Source organism: Balaenoptera borealis (assembly GCF_965194805.1).
Source record: "Balaenoptera borealis genome assembly, chromosome: 8".
Lineage (NCBI taxonomy): Eukaryota > Metazoa > Chordata > Mammalia > Artiodactyla > Balaenopteridae > Balaenoptera > Balaenoptera borealis.
The window spans coordinates 5,615,771-5,643,692 of NC_138865.1; the positions used below are offsets into that span (position 1 = coordinate 5,615,771).

The 27,922-nt window shown below is 39.4% G+C and overlaps 1 protein-coding gene across 6 annotated transcripts in view; it reads left to right on the forward strand.

Annotated features, from left to right (window-relative positions):
• GALNTL6 (polypeptide N-acetylgalactosaminyltransferase like 6) overlaps positions 1–27,922 on the forward strand; it is a gene marked incomplete at its 3' end in the record, with an annotated part of 1,719,480 nt that overhangs the window by 1,594,853 nt on the left and 96,705 nt on the right. For all 6 annotated transcript variants that reach the window (XM_082402133.1, XM_082402132.1, XM_082402128.1 and 3 more), the window contains one exon: positions 17,922–18,039. In XM_082402133.1, the coding sequence (XP_082258259.1) occupies positions 17,922–18,039 (118 nt within the window). The remainder of the gene's footprint in view (positions 1–17,921; positions 18,040–27,922) is intronic.

The window sequence follows — 27,922 nt, forward strand, 5'->3', positions numbered from 1 at the left end:
AACTGGGTTCTCTACTTCAGAGTTATCACCCTCAAATCCACCCTCTACACTGCCAGAGTCATCTATCCAAAAATCTGAATGCATTATTCCCCTGGTTAAAATTCTTTGGTGGTACCCAGTCTCACCAAAGACTAAGAGTGTTAAGCTGGGATTCATAAACCTTCTTGGATGGGCCTTCCAGGAACACCTCTAATTCGCTTGAATCTTGATGCAGAATTTTGGGTGGCTTTGCATTTATTTAGAGAAAGATCATAGCTTTCATCAGTCTCCATAGCTTTCATCACTCTCCACGGCCCAGCAAAGAGTGAAAACTGAAAGCTCCAAATCAAACTCATACTCCAAGAAACAGTTCACAAGACCCTCAGCACCCTGACCCCTGCCAAGGTCTCTAGCCTCATTCTCCACAACACTCTGCCTTGCACTTGATTGTCCAGCTTTAACCAAGCTTCCAACACTTGTACCTACACACACCATACACCACACTCTCCAAACTCCACTGGGGACACATCATGCTCTTTCTATCTATGGGCTTTGTCTGCTCTATTTCCTCTGCCTGACACGTGCTCCTTCCCTCTTCCTGCTCACCCCACTGTCACACCCAGGTAAAGGCACATAACCCTCTAGTGATACCACAAAGTGCTATACACACCTTGATCTTTTCTCACACCATGCTGTTTTGATGCCATGTCTGTCTTCCCCATTCACCCTGGGCACCACAGGGACAGAAAGGTGACTCTTCACTTTTGTATCCCATATTTAGTACCTTGAACCTTGGTTTTCAGTAACTGTTTGTTGCATTTTACTGCAAAGAAGTAGGCTATTCACCTTACTCCTTGGTCATCTGTTAGGTTACCGATGAAAAAAAAGTCCCTGGCAAATCAACATCTGTTAGGGACTGAACGTCTGTGTACTCCCAAAACTCATATGTTGAAATTGTAACCCCCAATGTGATGGCATTAGGAGGTGGTATTGGAAGAGGGAGGTGATTAGGTCATGAGGGTGGAGCCCTCATGAATGGGATTAGTGTCCTTATTAAAAAGTCCCCGGAGAGCTCTCCAGCCATCTTTCTACCACTTGAGTATACAGGAGGTAGGTAGCCTGCAACCAGCAAGAGGGGTCTCACTAGAACCTGACCATGCTGGTGCCCTGATCTCAGACTTCCCCACCTCCAGAGAGAGAATTTTCTGTTGTCTGTAAGCCATCCGGTTTATAGTACTTTATTATAGCAACATGAGCTAAGGCAACAGCCTATAAAATTGATGCTACAAAAGCCAATACAGATAATCATCTTCATACTCTAGAACTATGAGGGATTTAGCCAATAAGCCCAATAGTTCTGAGCCTACAGTTCTAAGTGTCTTTATTCTTCTGGTGATCAATCAAGGTAAGAGCGAAACACTAGTGAGTGTGTAGGCGATGGTGGCCACCCAGAAAGTTTTCCCAAACCCCCTTCTTCTGGTTCTAAACCCTGCTACACTGGCCACAGAGGTAGGCTGTATCCCATCTCATTCTATGAAAAGGTAGATGCTAGGTCCAAGCAAAGCCAATCAAATTCCTTTCCTGGTGCTGACGTAGAGACACTGTCAGAAAGAATCTCCCTGTGTCCTAGGATTGTGAGATAAAATGCTTGGTTAAATTCAAATTTCAGATAAGCAACAAATTTTTTTTAGTGTAAGTACATCCCAAGTATTTCATGCTTTACATCGCTAAGTTTTGAGGTGGCTTGTTACATAGCAATAGGTAACGTGGTATAGATTTTGTGCTAAGGATTCATTTCCTTTTTGTTATTTTGAAAAATGATTTATTAGTTTGGGGAATGAGCATCAATTTTTTAAAAGATCTATTCTTTAAAAACACCTGACAAGTTAGGAAAGAGAGTATTTGTCAAGACCAAAGGACAAAAGGCAGCAAGGACCCTCCATGTGGCTTCTCTACATGGCCTGTGCTCCCTCCTAGCCTGGAGGCTGAGTTCTCACAGGGTAGCTCAGAGCTCCAAGATCGAGTATTCCAGCAGGCAAGATGGAAGCTCTGGGGTGTCCCGTGAACCACCTCGGAAGCCACAGGGCGTCGATCTGCCAGACTCCGTGGATCAGAGCTGTCATAAACCCATCCAGGTTCAAGGACAAGGATGTAGAACCACTTCTCAATGGGAAGAGGGGCTAAGGCTTTGTGAATATGTTTGAAAACTGCCCTAGAATGAGAAACAGAGGTGGACACAGATGCAGAGCAGCAAGGGTGTTCTTCTCTCCTGCCATATGTAGTTAGATGAAATTTCTTTATGGATGAGCTGGCCCAGAGGGGAAAAGAACGTGATGCTTTTATGCAGATTTTTAATAAATTATAGTTACAGCCTTTTTGCTTATTACTGCTTTTCCTCAGTCCTTGTTTTCTTTTGCTCTGTTCTGTTTTTAAGGAATTAAGATCATTAAGCAGGGGGTAGATGTACAGTGTAAGTTTATTAAACAGTAAAGATTTGATAAGAGGTATTAAAAATCCATGCCACTTACAGTCCATTCTAACTTGATATAAAATGCTAGGAAATGAGACCAAAATTGCCTTTGAGTTGCAATCAGTGCCGAACGGAAAAAGCATATTTTGCATTCCTTACTAAGATGAAGGGGTAATGTTTCCGTAAGAAGAAACTGTCAAATGTTTATTAAATAAATGAAGCATAAAACAAGCTTTCCTGCAGTTTCATCCACGCTTGGATTTTAATAACTAGCATTTATCCCTTGAATGAAAAGTTCTATTTGTATCCAAGAAGAAAGGCTCCCCACTCTGCACTGGGGATTTTCAGCTCTGAACAGTCTCCGTTACTGATGAAAGAAGTGATTTGCTCTGCCATTTCACATTAACTGTGTTCCTTGCAATGTCGGTGTTGACGGGAGGGATAAGAGCCTGGCAAGGGAGGGCAGTGGCAATGAGGGGGGATCATTCCAGGGGTGGATGGCAGAGTGTAAGGGAGTATGGACCCCGACAGACCAGAACAGAGGGGAGACAAGGAACTTAAGGGAGGTGCCCTCATCCACATTGTGTAAGGATCTGAGGTGCATCCATGTGAAAATAGGGATTTTAGGAAGGGCTGAAGGTCATGTTGGAAGGTGGGAAACAGGAGGGCTTTGGAGTCTCCATACAATAGTCTTACAAAGTCCGGACTGTGTTTTATGTAACAGAAGCAAAGCGCTTCTTCCAAGCCCAAACTGGGATTCAGAGACTGGCTGTCCTAGTGGGCTGGCGATGCAGCAGGAGTGGGGTTGGCAGATTATTTTTAAGCTAAAGAAGGAGGGAAGGTGTCTTAGTCCATTCAGGCTGCTATAACAAAATCCCACAGACGGGGAGGCTTGTAAACAACAGGAATGTATTTCTCACAGTTCTGGAGGCTGCAAGTCGAAGACCGTGGTCGGGTTCTGGCAAGGACCCTGTTCCGGGTTGCAGACGGCCAACTTCTCACTGTCCTCACCCGATAAAAAGGGCGAGGGAGCTTTCTCAGGCCACATTATAAGGGCACTCACCCCATTCCTGAGCGCCTCGCCCTCGTGACCTCAACACCTCTCATAGGCCCAACCTCCTCACTCCATCACCACGGGGGTTAGATTTCAACTTATGAATCTTGGGGGACTCACGCATTCAGACCATCGCAGAAGAGCATGGGAAACAGAGAGAGGAGCAAAAGGCGATAAAGAAAACCTCGAGGTGATGGGTGGGCGTCTGCCCCCTGTCTGGCCTGAAGACTGGTTGGTGGCCCCCCTGGAGAGCAGATCCAGAAGCAGAACGCGTTGAGTCAGAGAAAGACTTTGTGAGGCTCTGAGTGTGAGCCCTGCGGCTCCAGTGCAGGGTCAGCCACGTGGACGGGACAGCGGCCCGGGCTGGCTCGTCCGGGGAACCGGCGGATCAGGACCCCTGCCGGGGCGCGGCTTCCTCCCAGGGGGGCTGCCGTGGGCACAATGGCAAAGTGACTTAATGGGCTGGAGTAGCAAAGCACAAGCCGAGCTGCTCCTAAGCACACAGCTGACATCCTGAGGGACCCCCCAGAGGACCGGCAAAATCCAGTGGGCAGAGACTGAAGCCCTGGTCAGGCAGATGGACGCAGAGGCTCTAACCCAATTGTCCGTGTTCGTGTGGCCTCTTCTGTCCCTTCCGGTGGGGACAGTTGGCATTGATCAGATCGTATGAGGAGAGGATTGATAATTGACTCGACTGCCACGGTCACTGTCCTGCTATGTAACAGGAGCCGTGGCTAAAACCTGTGGCCGATTAGAAATTAGAAACGAATGAATCCAGTAAGAGCCGCAGGATAATTACACTGGGGGCCTAATTTTGGAATATAAGGAAAAATCCAAAATTCTGTTTTGAGCCAGGGCTCCAGGTCCTCACGTTGCTCAAAGGAGGGCCTGGGCAGGAGGGAACTCAAGGCAGCAGGTCCACCTTTCCACTTCAGATGGAGAGGCCACGGGGGAGACCAGGGGAGTCTGCAGGTTCAGGGTGGGGTGCGTGGCCCCAGTGTTTGTTTAGCGGCACCTGTTTAAATGGCAGAATTGCCAGGAAATAGCAGCTCTGTCCACACACCTGAGTGCATCCATCCGCCCCCTCCAGGAGGGGGGAAGTGTTCTGGAACCAGTCACTCCGGGGGTATTCCCAGTACCTCTTCCAATTGCACGTGTATAGCCACACACACACCACACGATCACACACACACACACACACACACACACACACACACACACACACACCGTTCTGGATCACAGAAGAGTAGCTGAGGGACACAGCATCGTGGCCACGTCAAAGGAAAGTAAGCCTGAGAGAACACTTAGCATGTTCTATCCATTCTCCTCCACTCTCCGGTGAGATGGCTGTTGGTATAGCCTTCGGACGTCCAGAGTCTTCAGTTTCATCTCACGTGAGACCAGAGCCAACCACTGAAGCCACAGAAGCACCAGTAGGGCGAGCAACTTCAGAACCACCAACCTAACTGGAACATCCAAGCCCGACTGTTTCCTTGACCATAGTCTGGTTCAATGCGCTATAGAATCTGCACTGACAAACGCAAGATTTCTCCTCCGGCCAACTCTTTACATCCTTTCACAGGAGACTCTACTGTTCCAAATGTGACACAAGCAGCAAAAAGCATATTCAATTTTATAAAACCATGAAGTATTACATAGTATAATATGTGTTCGTTTGTGATAAAAACGAAGTTATAAATCATGGCACAAAATAGTACAAAATTTGTACTATGATTTATAACTTCATTTTCCTCATTTTATTCAAAGAGCTGAAATCATAATTTTGCCACCTGTTTTTGGATAACGGTTTGGCCCTTACTCCTTTTCTACTAACCCTTTTCTAAACATTAACATTCGCATTTACAAATCTAGAAAAATAGAAAGCTTTTAAAAATTTTTTAAAAGGCTTTTAATTTCATTGTGAGCAGCTCTCAAATCCAGTTATGCATTGCAATAGACCCTAAGGTGTTAGCAGAGATAACTTTAAAAAATAAGCTTAGGTTAGACCTTAGAAATTAAAAAACTAACTAAAATCCTGTCTCTCTCGAGGATTATTGTCATTTATCAGTAGCATAATGGAATTGCTAATACGTCCTCTTCAAATGCTTGGAATTCGAAATGAGACCCGTTATCAGCAGTCAATGGAGGCTTAACAAGGTGTCCCAGAATTTTGGGGCTTTCCAACAGCAAACCTTTCGTTGGCTCACAATTTTGAGGCTCAGATATTTAGACTCAGCAGTACCGAATGGCTCTTCTGCTGCTCTCACCTCACAGGGTGAACAACACATCCCAATGTCAGCATCCAGGCCAGCGTCCTGGGAAACCCCTCCATCTCGAGCAGAGCAGAACAGTTGACACCCTGGGCCTGGGGCCCCTCATGTAGCAGCAGTCCTCTGGTGGCTCATTTGGATCCTGATGGCCTAGGACAGTCTCACTTACAAATCTTTTAGTCGGTGCCCGGTGTCAGCTGAGCCAAGTATCTGCAACAGGCTAGCCCAGGCTTCTTGAAGCAGCAGGAGACAGTACCAGTGCCAGTGGACCAGGCTTGCCCAGACCTAACACATCTGAGATCCACATGTTGTTCACTGCGTGACTTTTAGGGTCCACCTTCTACTTGGTGAGTCAAAGAACCCCTCACTCCTAGGATACAGTCCAAGAACAGTTGTCTCTCAGAAAGAAAAGCAGAAAATCTCTGCTGCTGTTTTTGCTGCTGCTGCTATCTTTTTTAATTAATTTTTATTGGAGTATAGTTGATTTACAATGTTGTGTTAGTTTCTGCTGTACAGCAAAGTGAATCTGTTATACATACACATATCCACTCTTTTTTAGATTCTTTTCCCACATAGGTCATTACAGAGTATTGCGTAGAGTTCCCTGTGCTATACAGTAGGTCCTTATTAGTTATTTGTTTTATATATGGTAGTGTGTATATGTCAATCCCAATCTCCCAATTTATCCCTCCCCCCTTTTCCCCCTTGCTACTATAAAACTCTTAGAGGAAAATATAGGCAGAACACTCTTTGACATAAATCACAGCAAGATCTTTTTCAATCCACCTCCTAGAGTAATGAAAATAAAAACAAAAATAAACAAATGGGACCTAATTAAACTTAAAAGCTTTTGCACAGCAAAGGAAACCATAAACAAACAATAAAAGACAACCTTCAGAATGGGAGAAAATATATGCAAATGAAGCAACCAACAAGGGATTAATCTCCAAAATATACAAATGGCTCATGCAGCTCCATATCAAACAAACAAACAACCCAATCAAAAAATGGGCAGAATATCTAAATAGACATTTCTCCAAACAAGACATACAGATGGCTAAAAAGCATCTGTATGGTGAAAAAAGATGAAAAGCTGCTCAACATCACTAATTATTAGAGAAATGCAAATCAAAAGTACAATGAGGTATCACCTCACACCAGTCAGAATGGCCATCATCAGAAAGTCTATAAACAGATGCTGGAGAGGGTGTGGAAAAAAGGGAACCCTCTTGCACTGTTGGTGGGAATGTAAATTGGTGCAGCCACTATGGAGAACAGTATGGAGGTTCCTTACAAAACTAAATATAGAATTGCCATATGATCCAGCAATCCCACTACTGGGCATATATCTAGAGAAAACCATAATTTGAAAAGGCACATGCACCACAATGTTTACAGCAGCACTGTTTACAATAGCCAGGACATGGAAGCAAGCTAAGGGTCCATCAACAGAGGAATGGGTAAAGAAGATGTGGTATATATACAATAGAATACTACTCAGCCGTAAAAAAAGAATGAACTAATGCCATTTGCAGCAACATGGATGGACGTAGAGAGTGTCATACTGAATGAAGTAAATCAGACAAAGACAAACATCATATGATATCACTTATATGTGGAATCTGAAAAAAAGGGTACAAATGAACTTATTTACAAAACAGAAATAGAGTCACAGATGTAGAGAGCAAACTTATGCTGCTGCTATTTTTTTGTGCGTCAAGCCCTGCTATCTGTGCAGCCTGTGGAAGAAGGAAGAAGGGCAGTGATGTTGAGACACAGAGGCCAGTCCGGTGTCCGTAGGGCCTCCTCAGACAGTGGACGGCAGAGGGAAAGAGCCTCAGGTGATTCGGCTTGGCTGGCTCAGGATACAGGCACTAAGTGTTACACCTCATTACTTATACAATCCTTTCCACTTACATGTTAGCAGGGCCATCTGTCCCTTTATATAACCATAGTCCCCAGGTAGATGCTCGTAGCTTCCTGTGATTGGAATCAAACTTTCCCTCCATTGCAACATCCTGGCCTCCAAAGAGGCTTCTTTCTCCCAGCTCAGGACCCACTTCGTTCTTTGCCCCTGGAGTCACCACCTCCTCGCATGACAGACGGGTCACATTCCTCCCTCAGCCATATAATCCCCATTACACAATAAACAGTAAGAAAATTATACCCCAAAATACCTTTTTAAAGATAAATGATACAAATGAATTTATCAGGAGTTATTTAGCCACTCTTTCCCAAATTCTAATGTAATGATCTAATTCTTAAAAGAAGAAACTTGTTAGAAAAGATATGTTGTTTTAATCTGCAGTACCCTTTTCCTCAACAATTGAATCCTAGTTGAAGATAATTATATTTTAGCTGTAATTGTTCTGGGTCACAGGCCAACTAAAAATTTCTAGTTACATAATCAAAAATTATGTGGTTCATCCCTATGTTGATTGACTTTGCTTGATGGAGTCCTGAGGGAAATCGTGCCATTTCATTTCTGATCAAATTCACATTTGAACCCACACGTCCAGAATTCTCACTGACGCCACTAAAATGAAAGGAAATTGAGAACCAGACCTCTAAGAGGCCAAATGGAAGTTTTCCTTTGGGTTTTTGGACCTAGGTTTTAATTGTCAATTTAAAAAATAAATTTTAATGTATATTTCTCTTTCAATAGGATTTTTTTTTAACTCTTCTGACCCCTAAAGAACACACGAGATGTATTAAATTTTGAAATAAACACTTTCTGGAGATGAGAGAAAGTAGACAAAAATATTCTGGAAACAGATGTTTTATTAAAACACCATTTTTTCACATATGCGGAAAGAGTCCACATGTGAAATAGAGAATATTAGGAAAACGAGCAACTCCTTAGAACGCTGTGGGAATCACAGGGTGAGGATACCAGCATTACGAACTATAGCCTGGTTTAGCAAAGACAACCAAGTACACGCCTGAAAATCAGAACACGAGGAGTTTTTCACTGGTACCAAATAAGAATGGTTTGGGGCTTCCCTGGTGGCGCAGTGGTTGAGAATCCGCCTGCCAATGCAGGGGACGCAGGTTCGAGCCCTGGTCCGGGAAGATCCCACATGCCGCGGAGCGGCTGGGCCCGTGAGCCACAACTACTGAGCCTGCGCGTCTGGAGCCTGTGCTCCGCAACAAGAGAGGCCGCGACAGCGAGAGGCCCGCGCACCGCGATGAAGAGTGGCCCCCACTCGCAGCAACTGGAGAAAGCCCTCGCACGGAAACGAAGACCCAACACAGCCATAAATAAATAAATAAATAAATTTAAAAAAAAAAACAAAAAAAGAATGGTTCTAGGACACTTTTACATTATTGCCTCTTGAACTAAAAGTCAGTAAAATTTGGAATATAAAAATTAATGTAGAAAAGCAAACTAGTCTACCACTAGTAAAAATGAAAGCATATTTGTTACCTGGTTCAATAGCCTTAATGTAAAACAGAAAATTGATTTCCATTAAGTATTCAGAACAGACACATTTCTATGGCCCGAAGAATAAAGAATCTTCAATAGAAATACGTTGCTTTGTGGTTATATTGATTTTAAAAGGCATCCCAAAGGTGACAGGTGGTTTTTTAATAGCAAAACCCAAAACCTGATTTGTGACATTACATGAGCAATACTCATGAAGTTCATTAATATGTTAAAAGTTACACAGACACAGAGCCCAGTAAAACATTGCCTACAGTGTGTTAACATTCCCAGGAGAACAAAACCAGTAAGAGCATTTTGGAAGAAATCAAGGAATGTGAAGATAAATAAATTAGAGATTGTGGGAAGTGGGGCCAGTGGGGTGGGTTTCAGGCAATTAGTATTATACGTAAAATGGAAATAGAGAATAGAAGAACATGCTGAAAATTATCAACGGCCTTTCTTCATTTCCTCTGAGGAGAAAATAATGTGACACATAAAAATCTTTTAATCTATGAAGAACAAAGCCATCCTTCTCTTGATGTCACTGCAACACTGCACCAGACTTAACTCATATTTGTGTGATGGAGTGTGGATTTCAATCCACAAACCCAGATGTGCATGACACAGCACAATATTAACTTCTCTTCAGAACTACTTAAATCCAACTCTAATTCCCTGCACAAAAGTAGCAGGAAGTTCAGTCCCCCTTACGAGGGGTGGCAGTTACCAGAATCCAACGAGGCCAGTCGATCACACTCGTCCTGAACACAGCTGCCGGTTCACAGGGGTTGCCACCCAGACCCCTATAGCCCAAGCCACTTGGTTTCGAATCCAGCAGTTCTGCCAATTCCAAGCGGGATAAAGTTTGTCAAGGCCAAGAGTCGTGGTGGCTAGGGGGGTTATCTTCCCTGCGTGTCCCACATTGGAGACCTTGCCATTATCCAGGGGCACCTGCACAGTGCAGAGTGGGGGGCTCCATCACCCCAGGACCTGACAGCTCTTCGGGGGAGTCTACCTTCTCGCCCTCTCTCCCCCATCTCCGGGCATCGTGCATGATCTCAGGCTGGGAAGGATAAGAATTAGAAGGAGCAGCTTCTATGAGTTTTTGAGTAGCTGCTTCTTGCCAAGCCACAGAAAGGAGTGAGGATGAGAGCCCTGCTTTGCTCTGTGCTTGAAATGAGAAGTGTGGTGGCAATCCAAGGGAAAGGACAAATACCCATTAATTTATGGATAACTGGTGTTGCACTGACATTGCCTATTTCATGGACCAGCAGGGATTCTTAGCACCCATCCTACACAGCCCAGGGGTGCCTGCCAAACATCACCCCCCCTAATGCTCTGGCCTCGGCAGCACTGGGTTTCTTCCTTGCCTTGTTACTATTCTTCTTCCCAACACAGGGCCTTTGTGTACCTTCCTCCTTAGCCTCAAATCCATCCTTTACTCTTCTTTCTTTCCTTTTTTAAAAATTCATTACCTTGTGGAACTTTTCAACAATTCCTCTCCAAATATTGTCATGATAATGACATGTCCTTGGCGATTTCGACCTGTAGACTGAAGGATACTAACATTTCATGATAGATCTGTAATTTCTTGGTAGGATTGCTACCTTTATCTGACGCTCCTCTTATTTGATCAGACCCTAGATCATTGTGTTTGGACTGGTACGAAACTTGAACTAAAGTGTCAGGTTAGGACGCACTTTATGATGAACTTTTAACTTCCAGAAGTGGAAAGGTAAATCAATTTTTATAGTTTTGCTCTTTATAAAAAACCAGGATATTAAATTCTAGGAATTCCTCCTAAAGATTTACTCATACACGTGGAAATGATGTATGTACAACATTATTTACTGTAGAAATTAAAATATTGAAAATAATCTAAATGTTCACCAAAATAAATATACATATATTTGCATAATGGGATAATGAGCAAATGTTAAAAAACAGAACAAGGAAGCTCTTTCCAATATGGCATGATCATTAAAATACTTTAAGGAGTTTTAAAAAGAACTAGGTAAAGGACACTATATGTAGCATACAATCATTTTCATAGAAAAGGAAGAAAAATAAGATATATTTGTATTTGCTTATATGAGCATGAAATATCTCTGGAAGGATGCCTAAGAAAAAATCATGGTTGGTTGTGATGAGAAAAGTAGTGGCAGGAGATAGAAGTAGGAGCAAGATTTTTTTATAAATATGTGAATATATTATCTATTCAAAATAATTAAACATTTTTAAATGTTCTAAAATAAAGATTAATGGGTGGATCTGCAGACTTCCACATCTGAACAAGATGGAGTAATATGGGCCAGATTTACCCTCCCACCTGAAAAAACAAATAAAATACATGAAACAGTGGTTTTCAAGACACTTGACAATGAAGGACATTGATCCCTGAGAGATGGGAAACACTAAGGTGAGGCCTAGAATCGCCCCAGCCTACTGACTTGAGAGAGTCTCCAGGTTGTGGTATAAGGAAGGGGAGCCCCGGTGGGACCAGCCTGAGTTGATGTGGAGCTGAATCTGGGGAGAATAGGGCAGCTAGAATTTCAAGGGCAGAACACCACAGAAGAGAGCCACATGGGAGGGAGCCCCAAGATCTGCAGTGGGTACCCCCTGAGTACTCAGCAGAGGATGATGAGAGCATGTGTGCAAAGAAACTACCCAAGACTAGGAAAGGCACCACTAGAAAGAATTAGAAGTAAGTCATGTGCCCAGAACACACCCAAGGCTGGGAAGAGTGTCTGTTCCCATCAGCCAGACTGAACGACCTGATGATTGGCAGGAGGTTGAGTAGAGCACACAGAAGGCCTTAAGGGTGTGAATAATTTGTAGATTATGCATTGCTCCAGACTGCCTAATAAATCTTAAGAGCAAAACCCAAAAGGGTCAAACTACCTCCAAGTAATGTAATTGCATCCTAGAACAAAGCTCAAAAATGTTCAGAATATCCAGCTCCCCAAAACTTCTATATCTCAATGAAAAATATATTAGGCAGGCAAAGAAGCACCAATACATGGCCCATAATGAATGGGTAATTCAATGAATTGAAGTTGTGAACTAAGAATTAACAGACAAGGACAATTAGATGGTAATTATAACAGTATCCTATAAATTCAAAAAGTTAGGTAGAGACATGTGAGATATAAAAAGACCAAAATTAAAATCCTAAAGGTGGAAAAAAAATGTGTGAGATTAAAAATGCTTTGATGTTGATGGGATTATCAACAGACTAGACTTTACAAATAAAAAAAAAAGATTAGTGAACTTGAAGATATAACAGAAACTATCCAAAATGAAACAAAAAAGAGACTTTTTAAAAATGAAGAAAGTGTATAAATGGACACTCTGGAGGATATAAAAGAAAGGTAAGAACAGAAAGAATATTGGAAGAAATAATGGTCCAAAACTGTCCAAATTTCATGAAAACTATGCCTACAAATCCAAGAAACTCAAATATTATTAAGCACAAGAAACTGTACCAAGGAAACTATACATCATGTGTCACGTCATAATAAAATAGCTCAAATTCAATGACATAGAGATCTTAAAAGCAGCCAGAGGGAAAAAAGACTCATTGTATACAGAAAAACAGAGGTAAAGATAACACATTTCTCATGAGAAAAAATACCAGTGAGAAGACAGTGAGCAATATCTTTAGAGGATTAAAAGAAAAAAGCTGTTAACTTGGTATTCTATAGCCAACAAGAGTATCTTTCTTAAAATGTAGACATGCAATGAATGAAAGACTTCATCACCAACACACTCCCACTACAAGAAATGTTGAAGAAAGTACTTTAGGCAGAAGGATAGAAAACTGAATCTACACAAAAGAATGAAGAAAACAGAAATGGTGTTCATAATAATATAATTTCATATATATATATATATATATAATTTGATTATTTAAATCGTTTTAAAAGATAATTGAGTCCTTAAACAAAAATAATTATGATATGATCTGAGATTCATAACATATGTAAAAGTAAAATGTATGGCCCACAAGGTACAAACATAGGGGAAATAGAAACAAAAGGATTTTATCAAAAGGTTTTTATAAAATACCACTGGAAGGTAAACTGATAAAAAATAAAGACATATGATAGAAACCACTACAGCAACCACTAAAAAGGGAAAACAAGGAGATTTCATTAAGTCAAAAAAGATACTAAATGAAATCATGAAAAATATTCAGTTAATCAAAAAGATAGGAAAAGGAAACAATAGATGGGACAAATAGAAAGCAGATTATAGATTTGAACCTAATTACATGAATAATAGTATTAAAAGGAAGTGATCTCAACAACACGGGGTGGGAGGGGGAAGCTGGGGCGAAGTGAGAGTAGCATCGACATATATGCACTACCAAATGTAAAATGGATGGCTAGTGGGAAGCAGCCGCATAGCACAGGGAGATCAGCTCGGGGCTTTGTGACCACCTAGAGGGGTGGGATAGGGAGGGTGGGAGGGAGGCTCAAGAGGGAGGGGATATGGGGACATGTGTATGCATATGGCTGATTCACTTTGTTGTGCAACAGAAACTAACACAGTAATGTGAAGCAATTATACTCCAATAGATCTATTAAAAAAAAAAAAAACAGTGATCTCAACAACCCAATGAAAAGGCAGAGATTTTTAACAGCAAGATGCAACTATAAGCAGCTCACAAGCAAACCACTTTAAATATAGACACAAATAGTTTCAAAACTAAAGTAAAAAGATATAAAAGGTATAAATAGTAGTGTTTAGATAGTACAAATCTAAAGAAAGCTGAAACGGCTGTATTAATATCCAAGCAAAATCAATGTCTGAGCAAAGACTATTACCAGAGTTGATAAAAGTCATTTTGTAATGAGAATGAGGTCAATTCATCAAGAGCACATAAAATTTGTAAACATTTATGCATTTATTAACAGAGCTACAAAATGCATGAAGCAAAAAACTGATAGAACAGCAAAAAGAAATAAACAAATCCAGAATTATAGTCATAGATTTCAATATCCCTCTCAGTAATTGATACAACGAGGAGACAGAAAATCAATAAGAATATAGAAGACTTGAGCAACACTATCAACCAACTTGACCTAATAAATATATGGACCACTCTACTCAATGGCAACAGAATACATTCTGATAGACCACATTCTGAGCCATTAAAAAATCCCAATAAATTTAAAAGTATTCAAGTCATACAAAGTGTATTCTCTGACCACTATGGAATTACATGAAAATCGATAACAGAAAGATCTCCAAAAAATCCCAAATAGTTGGAAATTAAATTACACATTTTTATATAACCCATAGGTCACAAAAAGAAAACAAAAGGGAAGATTGGGAGTATTTTGAACATAATGAAGATAAGAACACCACATATTTTTCACAGGATTCTGCTAAAGCAGTACTTAAGGGAGATTTATAGTACTAAATAGCTATATTAGAAAAAAACAGAAAAGTCTCAAATCAATAATATCAGCTTCCACCCTAAGTAACCAGAAAAAGAAGAGAAAATGAAACACAAAGTAAGTAGAATAATTAAACTAATAAAGACCAAGGAGAAATCAGTGAAATATAAAACTGAAAAGCAATAGAGAAAATCAATGAAACCAAAAGCTAATTCCTTAAGCAGATCAATAAGATTGATAAACCTTTAGCCAGACTGACTAGGAAAAAAGAGAGAAATAACATAAATATGCTCAACATCATTAATTGTTATGGAAATACAAAATAAAACCACAATAAATACCACTATGCCCCTGTTATAGTGACTAAACTTCAAAAGACTGCCCATATCGAGTACTTGAGGACGGGAAGTAGTTGGAATTCAAACACTGCTGGCGGGAATATAAAGTTACAACCTTCCTGGCAAAGAGTTTTGCAGTTTCTTAAAAGTTTAAGCCCACACCTACCATATGATTTAGTCATTCCACTCCTAGGCATTACCTCAAGAGAAATGAAAGCGTATGTCCACACAGAGATTAGTACACAAAACTCATAGCAGCTTTATTTGTAATAACCCCAAATTGGAAACAACCCAAATGTTCATCAGTGGGTGAATGGATAATCAAACTGTTGTACAGTCATGCAAATGGAATACTACTCAGCAATGAAAAAGGAAGAAACTGTTAACACATGCTGCAACAAGGGTGAGTCTTGGAATAATGGTGCTGAATGAAAGAAGCCAGACCCTCCCAAAGAAGAACACATACTGTATGATTCCATTTATAGAAAATTCTAGACGATGTAAATTAACCTGTAGTGACAGAGATCAGTGATGTCCAAGCAGAAGGGAATGAGGAGAGGGTCAGGAGGGAGAGATTACAATGAGGAAACTTCGTGGGGGTGATAGATGTGTTCCTTTCTCTTGAATGTGGTGATGGCTGTACAGGGATATTCATAAATGAAAATCTATCAGATTGTCCACTTAAACTATTTGCAATTCATTGCATGTCAACTATACCTCAATTACGGTGTTCAAAAGATTAATGGACAAATATAAGTAAATACATGAACAAATAAAAGGTTTGTTTCTTACCAGCCATTCACACTAGTCACAATACGAAGCACTAATTTATCTGGAGCTTGGCAAAAACATCAATGAAGGTAAAGAGGTCCGTTTGAATTTGTTTTATTATGCCTCAAATTAACTAAAAATATACCCCATGGTTAGTTTTTTATAAACTCATTAAGAAAACAAGATATTGTGTTTCCAACAAATTATTTACAATTAAAAAAAATCAATCTAGGACTTTCTCTTGCCTGATATTTATACTAGTTCTATATCTACGATAATTCTAGTTGGGAAATTCATTCTGCACAGTGTAAATTCGGTTGCACTCTGGTCTCGTGCTTTACACAATCAAATGAGAATATACTGGTAGGACTTAAGATCTTTCTATTTGTGGTTCAGATCGAATAGGATTGACTATTTCTGATTGCTTATGCCCAAGCCCTGTGGAATCAAAGATGACACAGAGGTAATGTGCTCATTGGGGAACTGCACCCACCGCATGGTACCGTCCTAATCTGTCCCGGCTACAGCTGTAATTACCCTCTAAAATTCAGTGCGTGGAAAATGGAAAAAGATTATGCTGCTGGAGAGAGGGCTAAGGTATGGTACCTCTGGTTCTAAGACTTCTATTTTAAACAAAATTTTAAAATCACATGAGATTCTTTGTGTTATTTTTCGAATCCTGCTCACTTTCCTAGAAGGAAAAATAAATCTCTCTTCCTGCCTTGTAATCTTTCCATCTACATAGAGTATACACATTTTTTTAAAAAATCTAAAACTGCAGTGATAAGGCCAAGTACCATCTTAACATGCAAAATCTTTGAAATATATAGCACACTGAAATACAACAAATTCACGTTTATGTCCCTCAAGCGCCTCGTAAAATGTTACCAAGAGTACAACTTCAGCTGGTCTGTAAATTGGTGTGTCTTATATATTTAGACATATTTTTAAATGTGTGTCTTCAACATTTAGTGCCTTGTACTCTTATGTATAAATATCCTTTGCTTCAAAGTCTTCAAAATTGTCACAAAAACTATATTGACCGAGTGTGTTTTTACAGATTTGCTTGGTCTGCATCAGGTGTTCTCTAATTGTTTTAGGTCCATATTTCTGTAGTTGTCTCTCTTCACCTCCTAAACATTGAAACAGAAACGGTGTTGCAGTAAAGAATTCAAAGGCTTTGAAATCAGGGGACCTGGTCCAGCTGCAGCACCACCACACCCTGGTGCCACCCTTGGGCGCTGGGCCCTTCCTTTTTCTGCCTGTTTCTCCCAGTAGCACACAGGGAGGGTATACCCAGCGCTGCTATAAGGATTAATCAAGGCAACTGGACAAGGCTGTCAGCCGAGAGCCCAACACATAGTGAACATTCAAAATCACAAGAGTGGACTTCCCTGGTGGTCCAATGGTTAAGACTCTGCCCTTCCACTGCAGGGGGCACAGGTTCAGAGAAGTAAGATTCCTGCATGTCGTGCAGCCAAAGTAATAATAATAATAATAATAATAATACAAAAGCTGCCTTTGAACTGCAAAAAAATTTTAAGGCAGGGCCCAATGATTATAAATTATCTCATTACATAGCAACATGACTGCAATATATCCTAGCGACAGCGGAAAGCCTAAAAATTAGTATTTGATCAAAAAGAATATTTCCTAGAAGGTAGACTTTAAAAAGTACATAATTAAAGTGAAAAGACCTAGTTTAAATTCCAACTTTGGCACGTTAATAGGTGGTTGGTTATTTTATTCTAACTGACCATCTTGTAGTCTGTAAAACGGACATGACCTGGAAATAGTAGGTGCTTGTTGAATACATACTGAGAGATTAAATCAAAGATATGGTCTACAACCGTGTTTTCTATACTTTCATCTGTCTGATAGCATAAGATCTCTTTGAGGAAAAGCCATAGAACTGATGGATTTTCCCAACATATCAGACACTAGTCATCATGTACTTCTCTCTGCTGACAAACATATGGAGACATTGCATGGCTTTAGAGCCTGAACAGTGAAGTTCAAAGCTCAAGGGGGTTCCAGGAGCGATCAGAGACCTAGTGTGAACTCACGTCCACTCACAGAAAACCCGAACTGAAAAGCTCCCTGCGGTGAACACTGAGACTTAAAGTTTGCTTTTTTTTTCCCCCAAGCAAAATGCCATGGTCCCTGATGTTCATAGCCCTTTAAAGATTATTTTATTCCTTTCACAGGTCTCCCGTTATGGCTGGAGGTCTCTTTGCTGTGGATCGCAAATGGTTTTGGGAGTTGGGGGGCTATGACCCAGGTTTGGAAATCTGGGGAGGAGAGCAATACGAAATCTCTTTCAAGGTAAGCCGTCAGCACCCTTCTCACACTAGGTTGGCATCATTTTGACCATTCTAATAGAATGGCGTCATTTCGTTTTATGACCTCCTATGTTGCAAATTAACAACCAAAATAGACATGTCGTTTTCCCACCTCAGCTTTTGGATGAGAGAAGCTACTTCCTTCTGATGTTTCCATGAGACGTAGTCATGCCATAAAAGAAACACAGACGAGAAAGAATTCAAAATCCCACTTGCAGGGGGGGAACCGTGGTGTGCCAGCACTTCTGCTGCCCCGCTGGTACTGCATTCCTTCTCAGGCACCTAGAACAGAGAGACAGAGGCATGAAGGTGAAAGAAATGGAATTACTGGAGCTTTTGCCCGTTGTGTTTGTTCTCGAAATAATACTCCACCTTTTGCTCGTAACCACTATTCCACAATTTCAATAACAGAAGAGTAATTTTAAATTCTGTAATAATCTAAATGGGAAAAGAATTTGAAAAAGAATAGATATATGTATATGTATAACTGGATCACTTTACTGTACACCTGAAACTAACACAACACTGTTAATCAACTATGCTCCAGTATAAAACAAAAATTAAATAAATACAATATGAATGACAAATTAAAGCTATTCTTTATATAATTCCAAAACAAGTGAGTTTTTTGTTTATTTTTATCTGAAATTGCCCAGGTTTCCACTTGCTTTGACCATAAGTACTCACAAAAATTATACTTTATTACATATATATACATTCATATATTACATATATACATATAGGATATATGCAAGTATATGATAGAATATCAAATTTCAAGGTTTGTAAATGAAAAAAATTTACTACAGCATGTGAAGACCAGATAACCAAAGCAAAATAAACTGTGCAAAAGGTTTTTTTTTTCCTTTATCATAGTCATTATTCATATCGAAGATATAGTGATTCTTGCAAGATTTATCAGACAGAAATCTCACTAAATAAATCAGCTTTCCTAATTACCTCTATTATAAAATCAGACCAATTCTTGGTAAGAAAATAAAGTGCATCCTGAATACAGTAGAAGTCAAACTTAATAATCCAGCTAAACTTTTTGAATTTATGCATAAAAGAAATTGACAAAACTGGTTTTTATTTAACTGTAACAACTACATTCTATGTGTTAACAGAAACGGTATGTTGTCCCCAAAGTGTCATAAAATAAATATTCCAAAGAGAAACTCAGGAGACACGATTGCAGGCTTCAGGACACCTAGAATTTTCCATCTCACTGCTGGCAATAAGCCTTGAAATACTATTTATTAAATTAGTGCTTTTTTTTTTTTTACCATCACTGAAATACACCTAATTTCACATCTAAGTTACTTTTTTCTTAAACTTTGTATACATACATTTACTCCATTTATTTAATGGTATGTGATGTACAGAAGCTAGGCCAAGTGCTTTATATGCTTTATATAATTTAAAATCACAACTCAGAGAAGTGGGTATTATTCCATTTTATAGATGAAGAAACTGAGAATTAAAGTTTTAAAAATTTTAGATTAAATTTTTTAAGTTTTAAAGATTAAATAAACTACCCAGTGTCACTTAGGGACTAAAATGCTCCATTTCTACTTAATTGCAGAGAATATAGAAATTTAAAATTGTCTGTTTACTCAAGGCACACCTACCAACACCATTCCAGAGTTCACAGTTAACCTTTTGATCTCTACCTAATGGTTCCTCTTACTGAACAGAGATGAGTATCTTCATTATACCCTAAGAGCACAGCAGCAAACTTTGTACTGACCCTGGCAAAATACTACTGATTATCAGATATGGCCCAAAGTTGGGTGCAAGTTTACAGTAATACCTCCCACTGGAAAAACAGAATATTGCATTTGACTCCAGTAATAAAGGAAAATAGGCATTGCTCTATTTGCAATCTCATCAGAAGTTAAAGAATGCTTTTTACTTCTCATGGTTCAAGATATTTTTTTGTTAGATTCTCTTAATTCACGAATTCTTTAACTTTAAAATGCTATTAAGAATATCTGCATTCTACAAATAATAAATGCTGGAGAGGGTGTGGAGAAAAGGGAACCCTCTTACACTGTTGGTGGGAATGCAAATTGATGCAGCCACTATGGAGAACAGTATGGAGGTTCCTTAAAAAACTAAAAACCGAGTTTCCATATGACCCAGCAATCCCCCTCCTGGGCATATATCTGGACAAAACTGTAATTTGAAAAGATACATGCATACCTATATTCATAGCAGCACTATTTACAATAGCCAAGACATGGAGATAACCTAAATGTCTATCCGCAGATGAATGGATAAAGAAGATGTGGTACATATATACAATGGAATATTACTCAGCCATAAAAAAAGAATGAAATGATGCTATTTGCAGCAACATGGATGGACGTATAGATCATCATACTAAGTGAAGTCAGACAGAGAAAGGCAAATATCATAGGATATCACTTATATGTGGAATCTAAAATATGACACAAATGAACTTATTTCTGAAACAGAAATAGACTCACAGACATAGAAAACAAACTACCAAACGGGTAAGCGGGGGGATAAATTCGGAATTTGGGATTAACATACACACATTACTATATATAAAATAGATAAACAACAAGGACCTACTGTATAGCACAGGGAACTATATTCAACTTCTTGTAATAACCTATATTAGAAAAGAATCTGAAAAAATATATATATATATAACTGAATCACCTAAAACACTGTAAATCAACTATACTTCAATTTTTCTTAAAAATTGTTTAATAAGAAAAAACAGAAAAAGAAAATCTGTAGTAAGCAGGAGATACCTGGCTTAGAATAATAAAATGGGTGTGGATAAAAGTACTGTGGGAAGTCTGGAGCGTTTGCAGAGTGGACATTTGCATTCTAAATCACGAAGGTATTTTTTAAGACAAATATAAACTTGAACCTCTCATTTCTCTGTCGCTTGTATCTATCGCTTCTCTTCGGGGTGACCTGAGATTTTATTACCCCATTTTCTCTTTCTCAGTTATCTGTCATTCTGAAGGATATAATTGGAATGCAGCCCTGTCGTCTTTGTCTAGAAACCATGGCAACAGAGCTAGAGGTTCAGGACTAAATTGCCCCAGGTTGTTTGATTGAAATGACAGATACGTTGGCAACAGCTATATCTTACAGGGTCCCATTTCAGACACATCTCTCCGTTCTTCCCGCTATTGTGTGCTGACCTTGGGGTTCCTGTCCCTCCCTATTAGGATTTGTAACACAAGGGGGACACCCTCAAGCAGGGTTTGGTAGAATTTGCATGGAAGACGAAGAATTTTCTCCATGCGAGAGAAATTGAAAGAATTGCCCACAAATAGCTGTGTTCAATGGTATTAAAAAGTCAAAGAAAAATGGAACATCTGCATTTTGGGACACAGTCCATAAATTGCGATTAATTTTACATTGTAAAGCACTGTCAGATATACACTGGTCAGCCCTTCAGGCTTGGGAGTATGTACGGATAACTGAGAATTTACTAGTCTATTTCACACCATAACATAGAATTTGTTTCAAGTCTGAAACTTAGAAGCTCTAATTCAAAAGATTTCTGTCTGTGGTTGTTATCAGGCATCTTTGCTTGCTGTTTGCATTTCAATGAAAGAATCATTTCACTGATGTTTATGACAAGATTCCATGGCTGAGTGAAAATATTTCCAGAAAACTCTGCTTTATATTAAGGGCTGAGTTTTTGGTCAGACGGGGTTTGGCTAAGAGGGCTCCTCAACTCCCTGTCTCTGTAAATATCTTTCCTTCCTTTTTCTAACATCTGCCTAGGTGAGTGGATTTCATGCCATCACACAGAAACCAACACAGCGTAATTTTCAGGAGTCCCTCAAGGAAAAGGGCTCTCTAGAGAAATGATCTCTCTGCGCTGCGCCAAGTCTTCAATCTCTTTTAATATGAATCTGAATTCTCACGTGGCCCAGAATTATCCAGCTGCCTCTCAAACGTTGCTAGGTTAACCAGCTGCCAGGAAAGAGAAAGCACCATTTAGTCAGTCACTCAACAACTTTTACTGAGCATCTAATTTACACCAGGCAGTGTTCCAGGTACTCAATTTGGAGCTGCATCTGGAAACAAAGAGGAAACCAAGACAGACTACAGAGTGTTGCAGGAAAGAGACAACCCTCCTTTAAATGGTGCGTGCCACTTAAGTTACTGAAACAGTGTTAACACCGTTATGGGTCTCTGATTGTCCAGAGTGCGTTTTTATACCCATTCCCCAAAGATCAAAGTCCAAATGTTAGCATTTTCAGAAGAAAACTCTTCCCAGAAAATAAAAGTGAGCAATAAACACTAATTAGTCACGCACATGATTTAGAATGAAGCCCAGGGACTCTATTCCACAAAATCCTCTGGCATGAGACATAAAACTTAAATCCACATAGAAGAGCATTAAATTTGGTTCGTCCTTTTCCACGCCCAGGAGCGTAAAAACACAGTCCCACCTTGGTCCAATATTCCTTGGGCCATCTTTTGTCTGGGAAGAGCTGTGACCTCCAGCCTCAGCTGTGCGGAAACCTTCAGCGCTCCAGGTGACATGAATCTGCGCACCATATGTCCTAGAGCGAGTCTAATAAATCTGGAAGCCCCACGGCCTATCTGAAATCACTCGTAATGGATTGAAACACCCCATGCAACCACCTTTGTTATGTGCTCTCGTCCTTCCCATGTGTTAAGCTTAAGGTTCAGACATGTAAGGAAATTTTAACTTACCTCTCACAATCTTTCAGCCCTTACCAGTCACTAACTCATTCAACTGGCATTTATTTATCGATTACAATGTGCCAACTCTGGGCTAAGCTCTTGAGGTTCCAAGATAAATGTGAGAAAGATTCTCTCCAGTAGCCGCCTGGAGAAGTAATTCATCCCAATTTCCCAGTATTGTTTGGAACATATTTTATTTCCATATTCACAGAAATATATTCAGGAGGCTCTTCAACAGCCTCCCTCTCTCTCCTCTTTCAACTGATCTCCATTTTTTTATTCACTTATTCCCTGAGTCGCTTTATTTTCCCCTCCCAAAAGTTCACAGTGGCTCCTAAGGACCCCACAAATCACAAATCAGATTAGCATATGAATCATAAACCAGGGAAGCTTCTCTCAACCATCTGCCTCAGCTAACCGTCTCCAGCTACACTGCAAAACCAACTTAAGTAGTGTTTTCCTTTCCTTCCCAGAAAAGATGGAAACACAAACATCCATCACTGTCCCTATTTATTGCAGAGATTTTAACTAACCAGACTTTGATGAAATTTTTCCTGAAGATTTTAGTCATTCCCTCTAAGATATTAATCAGGAACCTTCACCATGAGTCCGTGTACTGTGCAAGCTAGACTCCGCAGAAAAATGCAAAGGAAGCCCAATAGAAGCCTTCTTCGGATCAAGTACAATTGAGATGAATATTTCAGCCATTAAACATAAACATCAATTAAAGCAGAAAAGCACCAAAAAACCTACGTTAAGAATCTCCTCTAAAGTTAAACATACAAATGTACATTTATGCACTGATCTTCTAATGCAAGAGAGGCCAAAGCTGTTCCTTCTGCATTTGGGTCCTCGGATTGGGATAAACTAGAGATGCATGGACCACATCCACATTGTATCCATCATGAGTCCCAGCTTGGGCTCCTTTAAATTGGAATGAGAATCTAAAGACACTTGGAAGCTATCTTCATGCAGTCATAGAATCCTTCCGATTTTTTTATGGTTTTACCCCATCCTTTAGTATTACTTTGCTCACATCTAATTTGACAGCAATTTTTAAACAACTCCATCTTTCAAACTCCTCAAATTAGTTTTGACACGAACAACAATTCTTTTCATAAGAGTATTTCACCAATTCAAGTGATATTTCATTAAATTACATACTTACAATTTTTAAAAACTAGCACAATCCCCTTTGGGAAGAAATGCACTGCCTTTGAGATACACATGTCACTTAACAATTGTGAGCCAGAAGTTCCAGGTGTATTCGATGTAGCCTGTATTCGGCATAGGTCCACCATAATATGAATGCCATTCAATATGTTTACAGAGAGAATAGAGAGGGATGTTTCTCACAGTAAATTGAACAGAGATTCAGACCTTGCTGTCGAAAACTCTCAGTCTCATAAGTGACAGGAAAAGCTCATGTAGCAGAGGCAGCTGCATTTCTGCCTTTGCACAGAGGCAAATCACCCGGCTTGTCGGGCTCAGGTCTGGGGCGAGGCTGTCCCCTCTGGTCCTCATCCCTGCCCAGGTGCCCCAGTGCCCTGCCCTCTGTCCAGGAGACTTACAGGTACCCAGGTTGCTGAGTGGCCAGTGTCTTATAGTGATGAGTCAGGGCAGGGGGACAGCCTTGGTGCCCTTTCTCTTGTCTCTTCCACTCTGTGCGCTGGTCCTACGGACCAGTTCCCACTCCTGTTTGCTAGCTGTCACTTCTGTTCCCTTCCCTCAAGCCCAATCTTGTGTATTCTCTCTAAACTGAAAAAAAAAAAATCAGTCCTAAAAGAAGCCTCTGGGGTTTCCTTGAATCTTGGCGTCTACCTGGCTGGGGGTAGGGAAGAAAATGCTCCCCAAGGGAAAACAGAAGGTGGAAAACACAGTGAACATAACAAAGGGAATACTTAAGTTTTAATCCTGCCACGTACAAATAAACATGTCAGCTCAAAGAGACTAAAACATACCTGAGATTTTACTAGACAGCGTCCGTTTATTTTGTACCCCTTCATGACTTTTAAAATCTTTACATGGAGCTCCCTGTGTCCCAAAGCCCTGGCCATTTTAGTCTTCCTATGGTGGTAATAACTATTATTTGGTCCTTTAACAAGGAAAAGTAATGACTTAGCATCTAAAGGTCACGGAATTTAATTTCTTATTCCATTCAACACTAATGCAAGGTAAAAATATAATTTCTATTTCATAATTGCAAAGGCAGGCCATTACCTAGTTAATACCAAAGCAAGGAGCAGAATTGGGGTTCGCTCTCAAAACCATTAGGCTAATTTCTCTTAGCTGGAAAAAGTAGAAAACTTTATGCCCTGATGCAAAAGTGGCTACTGTCATTCTCTGAAACCACTTTTAAAAAGAAATGCAGGCTCTTCCCAGCGGGAATTTTTATTAAATGCGAGGGCTGTCAACTCTTGTTATTATTTAATGTAAAATTTAATTTTTTACTGTCTTCAAAATGCAATGGTTATTCAATAAGGATTGCATATACATGATCGGGACTAATCGTTGAGTATAGAAGACTCAGCTCTTTATTCGATCAAACAAGATAACAGCCATCAGTTTACAACTGTTATAGCTCAGGAAACTGTATAGTCTAGAGCTTAACCTCATTACAGAGCTTCTCAAGAACAAACATGGATTTTATTTATTTGTACTTAGAAAATCAAAAGAACCCCACTAAATTAGCTAAATTTAAAGTTTCCCTACATAGTAGGAAGCCATCAAAAAAATTTCGAGTGTATTTATAGTTCAACAATTGAATGTTATACAATTATAATTTACACTTTTAAACTGGAAAAGAAAGGTCTGTTCTTAGAGATCACTCAAAACAGAAAAGGAGAATATGAAGCAGAAACAAAAAAAAGCCTAACTTTACCCTTGACAAAATTCTCAGATATCTTACCCCCAACCACAGTGTGTAAGGAACGTTATCATATGCAGTAAGATCAATTCAGTGGTGGTAAAAGAGGGGCACAGGAAGATGGAATGACCCCAGCTACAAATCTCATTTGAAGTCAGCAGATCTTACTTCCCCAAAGTAATTGGCACCTCCTAAGGGAGAAAAATCAACCATCACTTTTTTGAAACAGTAGCAACAGGTGTGATTGCTGGTGGCCAGAGCTTCTCTGGATTGAGTCTGGCACCAAAGAGAAGCATCCGTGGAAGGCTGGGGACAGGTCTGAGGAGGTTTACACAGACCAGCCACATTTTCAGGAAGCAGGCTGTTAATGAGGCAGGATGGAGGAAAGATACTCAAGATCACAAGCAGCCCTACAGCAGCCAACTCCTGTTGGATGCAGGCAAATAAAGGCTAAAAGAATTCACTCACGCACTAAATTGTGTGTCATAAAGTGAATGCCTACCGTACTTGGTAAGAAGAATGCACCCTACTCAAAGATAAATAATAATGACTTTTTAAAGGAAATAGCATACTAAAATATTACAAGAAAAAAGGAAGAAAGGATCAGGAATGGTCACCAAAATCATGCTGCTATACCTTTTTATAAATTCTTTTAAAAGGTTAATGAAGTCATTGACTCTGTAAAACAGTATGAAATGCTGAACTTTCTGAGATTAGGAAGAATGTTAAAAGACAACAGAAGGAGATAGAAAATAAACAGCAGCAGTCAGGATATCATGAAAAAGAAAAAGAAAACCAAAATGAAGGTCACATTGAAAGCAACACAAAAGAGAAGGAATATTCTGAAAATATATAGGGACACAAAAGACAAGACTGAGAAAAAGGAACAAAATGAAATTAAAATGAGCAAAGTTAAAAAGTAGTAGAGTGGAATGACATGGAGGATAAAGGAGCTCATAGTAGTATTCCCAAGGGACAAAGTTAAATTGAAATAACATATTTCAAAACCTAAGAGATACAGCTGAAGCAGTGTTCAGAAGAAAAGGTAGACTCTTAAATTCTTACATCAACATAAAAAAGAATAAAAATAAACTAAACATCCATATCCAGTTTGCAAATAAAAAATAAAATAAAGCTAAGGAAATATTAATAAGCATTTGAAAACTTAATGATTTAGAAAACCTAAAACTAGTAGTGCAAGAGCTAGTTCTTTAGAGCCAAAGATAAATCATTAATAAGAGATATAGCTAGGTATGGAGACAGATAAATTAATTAGAAAACGATTAATTGACATTTATTAGAAGAAGAATACACAAACTCGGAAGCAACCTAAATGTCCATCAACAGATGAATGGATAAAGAAGATGTGGTGTTTATATATATGTATATATACATACACATACACACACACACACACACACACACACACACAATGGAATACTACTCAGCCATAAAAAAGAATGAAATAATGTCTTTTGTAGCAACTTGAATGGACCTAGAGATTATCATACTAAGTGAAGTAAGTCAGACAGTGAAAGGCAAATATCATATGATATCACTTATATGTGGAATCTAAAAAAAAAAAAGATACAAATGAACTTATTTACAAAACAGAAATAGAGCCACAGACATAGAAAACAAATGTATGGTTACCAAAGGGGAAAGTGGGGGAGAGATAAATTAGGAGTTTGGGATTAACAGATACACACTACTATATATAAAATAGATTAAAAAACAAGGACCTACTGTATAGCACAGGGAACTACATTCAATTATTTTGTAATAACCTATAAGGGAAAAGAATCTGAAAAAGAATAGATATACATATATGTATAACAATCACTGTGCTCTAAACCTAAAACTAACACAACCTTGTAAATTGACTATACTTCAATAAAATAAAATAAAATGGGGAAAAAACAGGAATTTTCAAAATTTAAATGATCATAAGAGATTGCTCAATTCTAAGCAAATACAGTTAAGATTATAGGGAAAATGGATGATTTTTAACAAAATATAAATGACAAAACTGACCTCCAAAAAGAAAAAATCTGAACCAACTATATTCGTTTTCTATCACTACATAACAAATTACCACAAATTTAGTGGCTTAAAACAACCCAGAATTCTCCCACAGACTCTGGATTGCAATCCAGCATCTTTCTGCAGGGCCTCTGCTAAGATCTCACAAGGCTGAAATCAAATTTTCGGCCAGCTCCATCCTTCTCTGGAGGCTCAGCCAGGGAAGGATCTGATTTCAAGCCCCCTCAGGTTGTAGGCAGAACCC